The 8,595-nt window shown below is 39.8% G+C and overlaps 1 protein-coding gene across 1 annotated transcript in view; it reads left to right on the forward strand.

The window, feature by feature from the left end:
* Positions 1-4,081, forward strand: part of LOC131976149 (B-cell receptor CD22-like) — a 38,875-nt gene extending 34,794 nt beyond the window's left edge. The window contains exons 8-9 of the mRNA XM_059339072.1: positions 2,514-2,777; positions 3,771-4,081. Coding sequence (XP_059195055.1) covers positions 2,514-2,777; positions 3,771-4,081 — 575 coding nt within the window. The remainder of the gene's footprint in view (positions 1-2,513; positions 2,778-3,770) is intronic.
* The last annotated feature ends 4,514 nt before the right edge of the window (positions 4,082-8,595 follow it).

The raw sequence follows: 8,595 nt of genomic DNA on the forward strand, positions 1-8,595 counted from the left end.
TGTGGCGATGTTAGACTGAATGTTACGAAGTGTGTGACAAACAATTCAAGTCAAGTAGAAACACTAAACCAGTGTTACCCTTCTGTTGAATATCTGCATCACCGAAGCTTCATAAAAGGAACATTTGCAAAAGAAAAATATAAATAAAATGAGTATTGATTCAGTTATCTGTTCAATTACAGTTTTTAAAGTGATTGATTTAAAAGCAGTAATAATCCTCTTTTCCTCAATAAATGATGAATGGATGTGCTGCATCACCCTGCCCTCATGAGACACTAAAACTCTGAAGAAATACAGAACCAGGAAACATTTCTCCATCTGCAATCTAAACCTGCATTCAATAAAACCTGCTTTAAAATGACATCTCCACAGTTTCTGCCTCTCCTGACAAACACAGATGGCTGTAGTCCTGACTCTCCTTCTCAGTGTCTGTCTGCTGCACGGTACGTTGAACTTCATTCATATTTGGATCAAAGACTATAAAAACTATTTAAAACCAAACCTACACAATGTTAGTCAAGCATTCACACCACAGTACAACAGTATCTATAATACATGCTGCAGCAGATGAAGAATGCAGTGAGCTACAATGCAACCAAACAGTAATAAAATCCTCATTATTGTAAAGTATTATTTACTTTTTCTTTATCAAATATTTGTCTCTTGTGTTTCAGGTGCCCTGTGTCAAAGATTTCAGGCATTTGTGCCGCAGACTATAGAGGTTCTGAGTGGATCCTGTGTGACCATCCCCTGCTCCTTTAATATAGAGGACAAATTTAAATCAAGCTTAGATAGTTCATGTAGGGTAATGTGGAATCAGTATGATGGTGACAAGACTGTGTTTGACAGTGGATATCCACTAACGTCTACAATAAAGGGAAAACTGACAGGAAAGGTGACAAAAAAAGACTGCACCACAACCCTGAACAACATGCAACCTGCTGACAGCAAAATATATTACTTTAGACTGGAATGCATTGACCTGAAATATAATTTTGCCTTCGTAAATATTTCAGTCAAAGGTAGGTTTTAAGGCCTATTTACTCGCACATCATGCATTTCCATTTTAGATCTGCTTTGATATTATTATGCATTTATTGCATTTTTCCAAATAGTCTAAAGATTGAATGAGGATGAATGTTTCTTTAGTGACTGGTTGATATGTACCTTTCTACCAGCTGCTCCTCCCACACCGACTCTGACTGCGTCCACACTGAAGGTGAAGGAGGGAACCTCTGTGGGTTTGACGTGCTCTGCTCCAGCTCCCTGTCTGTCTCATCCTCCAGCTCTGACCTGGACCCCCGGCCTGGGGGACGCTCAGGAGAAACTGCAGGAGAATCAGGACAAAACTAAAGTCAAGCTCTCTGTTCTGAACTTCACTGCTTCTCACCTCCATCATGGGAAGAAGATCTACTGTAAGGCCACCTACAACAAAACAGATGGCAGCACGGAGTCAGCTGTTAGCACAAGTTTAACAGCTGATATTTCATGTAAGTACATCTGTCATCTGATGACATGTATTCATTACAGTTCAGTTGATCACTTGTCTTTTAGTTTTCTTGAATTATTTCAATTACGACTACAACAATTAGACGATTCATTAGACGAGTTGATTGATTGAAAAATAACAGCTCATTAAAAGACATAAAGTCAGCCTCCGGGAAATTATCAGTTATTGTGAAAGCAATTGAAAGATTCATTGACAATTGAAAATAATCTTTAGTTGCAGCTCCAGACAAATCTGTTACTTTGTGGAACCTCGATGCAAATACGCACCTGAATTACAACCGACTTGTGTAGAACTGTCCCCTCTAGATTTCTATATCGGTTCATTACTGACACGATGATGTTTAATCAGTATTATAATGCTGTTAGTTAACTGGTCATCCTGTCCAACTGCAATGTTAAACTATAGGATCTTGCATTAATGTTTATTTCTCCAAGTAATATGAATCTGCAAAGTGACAACAGCTCTACTAAATGGAATGGATAAAGAAGATTATTTCCCTCAAATTGACGCTTATGCAGCATGTCCATAAATTGAATTAGTATATGACACACTGACAACAGTTAAACAGGTTTTGTTTTGCCAACATCATATGGTTTACACGCCTCTTCATTCATGTTTGTGCATTTCCATCAGCAAATGAATTAACAGGCAACCGGTAATGTTGATCAGAGTGAAATTCCAGTAAGAGAGCTTGAAACTGAGACTTTAGCAGCACAAATGTTAAAGTTGTCTGTAGCCTTCAATGGGCTGTTCCATGATAAACCAAGTCAGTTGGCATCAGGCAGAACTGTGTTCACTTCCTCTAAGTGGAAAGAACAAAAGAGAAAAATACATTTTCTGTGGAATGCATTTTACAAAAATATGTCATCAGCTCTCTAATTTGATTGACAATATCTGCCATTATTTCAATACAAATATCAGGTAACGTCAAGGTAACACCATCAGGTAACACCATCAGGTAACACCTATAAATAATACAAGTTATTTGCTGATCATTTTTCAGATTCTCTCAAAGACACCAAAGTGTCAGTCAGTCCCTCTGGTCCAGTTCCAGAGGGCAGAAATGTGATTCTGACATGCAGTAGTTCTGCCAATCCACCAGTCAAGAACTACACCTGGTACAGAGCTGACGGAGGCCAGGAGACTCTTATTGGGACCGGAGCTGTTCTCAACATCAAAGTATCTAAAGGAGACAGACGGTTTTTCTGCAAAGCTGAAGACGATATTGGAGCTGGACGATCAAACCTCATACAAATAGATGTTCAATGTAAGTGTACAACATGATTTAAAAGTTTCATAGAGTCACGCATATGCAAGTAAACTACTTGCTGAAGCCAGTTTATTTGTTTTATTGAGTTGGTCATAAAGCTCTTAATATGACCTGCTCATTGATCCAATCATTTAGACATATTATTAATCAATCTCCTCTCTAAAAGGAAACGTGACATTTTATAGTAGGAAAGTAGGAAAATTTGTCTTCTCACTCACAATCCTCTGATAAAGCTGTCAGAGTTATAGTTTGGGCGTAGGACGCACAGATGCGCCACCAACACGCACCAACAGCCTCATTGACTCCCATATTAAAAACGCAGGGAGATTTCAGAAAAAGGGAAGATGGAACAGTTTTTTTTTTGATCGCTCTAACAAAGCTATTTTTTCATTTTTCTTTAAAAAAATCACATTTAGACGCTCAGGAAGAACTCGGGACACTCAAAGTGAAGTCGGATCAATGATAGGTATTATGGTTTTGCCAAAAATGCTTTCTGTTCGAGGCCAGAAATTCCAGTCTGTCCACCTCTGGCTGCTGTCACTGTGCCAGAAGATTCCACAGCTGTTAATTCTGTTGATTGCTCTGCTCTGATTGGTCGACCACAAAGCCTTTGATGCTTTGATGTGATGACAGTTACAGATACAAGCACGCACACATGCGCGTGTAAGCGCACACACTCCTCCAGATACACATGTTTCACACACACACACACACACACACACACAAACACACACACACACACACATTTTGAGGTTAAAGGTCATAGGTTGCTGTATAAATAAATACTTGAATTGGTGACAAACAATTAATTCCTTTGGTAATTGGAGACAATTGGAGGTAACAGCAATTTGCTTTGCATCATCATTGTTTTCACTCAGCTTTTCAACAATTATATCAATATATTTTGTCATTGATTTTTGAAAACTTGATTGAATTCAACTTCACTTGACTCTAACCTCCTAAAATCTGTTTTCTCTAAATGCTTCACAGTTGCTCCACAAATCCTGCCCTCATCTAACTGCAGCAACGCTGCATCCCAGCTCAACTGTTCCTGCAGGACTGTGGGAAATCCTTCCCCCACTTTGAAGTGGTATCTGGATGGGCTGCCTGTCAACCAGTCTGACACGTTTGGAATCAGCTCTCTAAATGACACAGGTCTGAGGAGCATCCTTATTGTGAACCAACCACAGGAGAGGGATCTTTCCAACTTGCTCTGCCTCAGTTCCAACTCTCTGGGATCTGCCAGTCAATGTTTTTGTGTCGCCAGCCTAAAATCTCAAGGTTTGTCTGATGTGTACTGATTGTAAATTTTATTTGTTTACTGAAAGGATTTCTTGAAATTCTGGTGAATTTGAAAGATTCTAAATTGTTTATTGTACAGTATTTTGTTAGGGCCACGGGACAATAATATAACACTAGCCGAAGGCCCAAGCACTATTGTTATACTGTGGATTTTTTCTTCTTCTCCTTCTGGACACATTTTCGTCCCACTACTACTCTTCGAGTTGCAGGATAAATTATATATCAAAATGTGCGGTTTGATCGGGATCGGTGTGCTATTACTTTTCTCTACGGAATACGGATTTTCGCGACGTAAGTCGCAAAAAACTGCCCAAAATTTTGCATTGAAGTGAATGGGATGGCCGAAAAAAAATGAGCGAAAAAGAACAATAATTGGAAATTTTCAAACGTCTACTTCTCCAGCATAATTTCACCTAGAGACTCCATTTAAACTTTAAACAGTAGACACAAGTCTTGTGTATCGGTGTATTAATCCACGTTTCGATAGGTCATATAGTTTTTTATAAATCCCTGTTCAATGACCATGATCATTTTTGGAGGGAGAGAAAAAACTGTCAAAAAATAAATTGAAAACTGTGCTCCAGGCCGCAAATTCTACTCTACAGAAATAATTTATACATAGAAACGTAGGAAATTTTGTTTTCTCACTCACAATCCTCTGGTAAAGCTGTCAGAGTTATAGTTTGAGCGTAGGACGCACAGATGCGCCACCAACACGCACCAACAGCGCCATTGACTCCCATATTAAAAAATCTGGAAGATTTCTGTAAAAAAAAGCATATTCAATAGGTTTTCAGATCGCTCTTACAAAGCTATTTCTTCATTTTTCTTCACCAAAAAACATATGTAGATGTTCAGGAAGAACTCAGGACGCTCAAAGTGAAGTCGGATCAATGATAGGTATTATGGTTTTGCCAAAAATGTTTCTGTTCGAGGCCAGAAATTCCAGTCTGTCCACCTCTGGCTGCTGTCACATGTGCCGGAACATTCTACAGCTGTTAATTTCCATTAATTGCTCTGCTCTGATTGGTCGACTGTAAAGCCTTTGATCCTTTGATCCATCTCTCACAGAAAGAGAGAACCAGACAGACAGGTAAAGATTTTAGTTACACACATATGCGCGCGTAGACGCGCACACTCCTCCGGATACACGTGTTTCTCAAACACACACACACACACACACCTAAGTTTATGTGATTACAGTTACAGATACACACACATGCGCGCGTAAGTGCGCACACTGCTCCAGATACACATGCTTCACAAACACACACACACACACACACACACACACACACACACCGGCAGTAGCCCCCGTGGTCCCCAGAGGAAACTTCTAGTTTACTTAGCTACCCATATGCATACTGTAGTGGAGACCAGACATGACCGTAACACTGTTGAATCTACTCCACTTAGGATGAATTTTTTCAACGTCTTCCTCAGTCCCAGAATTTGTATCCTCCATCTAAATTGTATATTCTGGGTGTCCTAATCGGAGTTGGAGAACTCCGACATCAGTTCGACTAACATGTTAACAAGCACTTCAGTTGTCCAGTTATAGTCAGATTAAGGCAATAATTCTTTTTTTTTTTCAAGTGTCATGTAAACGTACTGATTTATGCAACAGTGGCTCATTAACCTTTTTATGAGCTGCTAGACCTGATTAATGCTGCGGGACAGCTGCTTATACTGTAATTCAGTCAGGACTCTTTTCAAGATTTAAATCATGTGTTACAACACAGCGTCCATTTGAGTTTGGTGGTACAGCTTGTGATGCTCTGAATAACATGTTATGACACAGACCTGTTTCTGACTTCATGGAATTTGAGCGCTTCAGAGAAAATCAGGCTGAACCACATGTAAGTGATTAAAGTAAAGAAAAAGACATTTTCTTTTGTGCTGTTAACACAGGGTGGCACCAAGTGGAAAATTTCATTTTACACCCAGATAATGCGATTGGAATAAGATATTCACCGGCATATATGACAAGACAACGATTGTGCGCATGCTCCACCCTCCGCGCTGGCGCATTACCCCGGAACAAAAACATCTAAGAAAGCCGGTCGCATTAGCCGGTCGCACATTAGCCAGTCGCATTAGCAGGTCACATTAGCTGGTCGCACATTAGCCAGTCACATTACTCATTCGCATTAGCCGGTCGTACATTAGCCGGTCACACATTAGCCAGTCACACTAGCCGGTCGCACATTAGCCGGTCACACATTAGCCAGTCACACTAGCCGGTCGCACATTAGCCGGTCGCACATTAGCCAGTCACAGTAGCCGGTCCCACATTAGCCGGTCACATTACTCGTTCGCATTAGCCGGTCGCACATTAGCCGGTCGCATTGCCCGGTCACACTAGCCGGTCGCACATTAGCCGGTCACACATTAGCCAGTTACACTAGCCGTTCGCACATTAGCCGGTCACATTATCCGTTCGCATTAGCCGGTCACATTAGCCAGTCGCACACTAGCCGGTCACACATTATCCGTTCGCATTAGCCGGTCACATTAGCCGGTCGCCTGTCAGTAGCGACGGCACAAATTTTCAAACTGAGGTCAACAGAAAGGCCGCCATATTAACCCGCTGAATCAACACATATCTCCACCCAGTGTTGAAAAGGAGGACACGTTCCCGTCAGTTATTAGATTTTCTCAGTTGCATGTAAACTGGGACAAGGACAGAAGTCCTATTAGACGCCAGTATCGATTTTTAAGCATAGCTCGATTAAACTGTGCATGTAAACGCACTGAATATGACACTTGAACAGAGATCTGATATTATTATCATGCTATTTTTTTTACAACAGGTCCCGATCAACCTGGTGGGCCGTACGGTGGAGTCCTTCTCTTGGCTGTTGCTGGTGTGTCTCTCAGTGTCAACGTCTTGTTGACAGTCTGCATGGCGTTCCTTTGGTATGTTACAACACTGGATTATACTTTTTGTCATTAAAGCTGTGCTGTTTATAGAAATAATACACTGGATGTAATTTCTAAATGGCCTTTTCTTTTTCCCCACAAAGGAAAGCCAGAAAGAAGGTGAAGCCAACAGAACAGGAGAGAGTTTACATGTCATTGGATCGTAAAGACGAATCTGCAGAGTATGATGTCATTGCCCAAACTCCAAGATAACAATGTCAACTTCCACTGATGATGATCTCCATAATTATCAGATGACTTTACTGCAGGCTTACTGAGATGTTGCTGAAGTGCTTTGACACTGATCTTTCCTGCAATGTCTTCAATTGCCACTTAATGGTGTGCTTATACATCTATTCTCTACAGAATGTGATAATGCTAATCCTTTGTAACATATGTTCAATTGAAAACTGTACAAATAAAATATATTTTATGTTCAAACAGTTCATTTACACTCTGAATTCTGATTTTGATGTAATCTGCTTTCTTTTATGTTTCACACAGCGTCCCAACTTTTTTAGAATCAGGGTTCTATAAATACTCTATGAACGTCTAATGCTGATCTTGTGTTTAAACTTAATCAGACAGGTATTAATTATGCTGTTTGGTTGTCTCTTGTTTTCTACACTTTTGCTGGTATTAAAGCTCTGCTGATCAAGAGTAGTACATGTTTTTATTTAGAACAAAAGATATATTTTGAATGAGGAGACATGAAAGTCCAGGGTTTCCAATTAATTACCTAGACTCTGGCGGCCCACCAGACTCTAGTCTGTCCAGCCAGAATGATGGTTCGGTGTCGAAAGTCGAAATAATGAGATAAAAAAAATACTTAGGAGATAAAAAGTCGAAATTATGAGGTATAATTTTTTCCCATGCTTCAACATCTAACACTGAACTCATGTTACTGTCCCTGTGACTGTATGTTCTCTTTGAAAAACAATAAACATATTGTTAAACACTGAACTCAGTGAGTAATTTGAAATGATGTTTGCTAAGTTATTGTTGACAGGCTTTGGTGTGATGTGATCCATTAAATAACCTTTTCTGGCGTACCTCAACACAAACTACCCTGAGGGTCCAGTAAAGCCCCACAGTGCTGACGTTTTCTTAGTTTCATCTCTTTTAAATACCATCTTTAGTTTGTTATCTCAGAGTCTGATTCCAGCTTCCTGTGGCTCTGGTGTATCTTGATGGTTATATTTAGTCACATCCGTTTAAAATGTGCTTTGACCATTTTTTCTTATCTGTTAACAGGAACTACAGATGAATAACATGAAGTATTAGAATATTTCCTGTTATATTCGTGACCCAGGGTGCCTGATCAAAAATGTTGATGGAGCCAAACGTTTGTCCTCACTTTCTCTGAGTCTGTGACAGAAATAAGCATAAAGGTCTAGTCTGCAGTTTACATACTTTCTCATATGTTTGAAATAAAAACTGAAAAGAAAAACACAGTGTAAGAGATGCCAAGCTGGTCTGATTTACACAGTTACTAAAAAAAAGCAACAGTACTGTCAAGCTTAATGCTCAAATCTTAAATTTAACTGGAATGTTGCTATTTTGAATCTGCAGACTGACCTTAAATTTAGAT

The sequence above is a fragment of the Centropristis striata genome, chromosome 8 (assembly GCF_030273125.1).
Source record: "Centropristis striata isolate RG_2023a ecotype Rhode Island chromosome 8, C.striata_1.0, whole genome shotgun sequence".
Lineage (NCBI taxonomy): Eukaryota > Metazoa > Chordata > Actinopteri > Perciformes > Serranidae > Centropristis > Centropristis striata.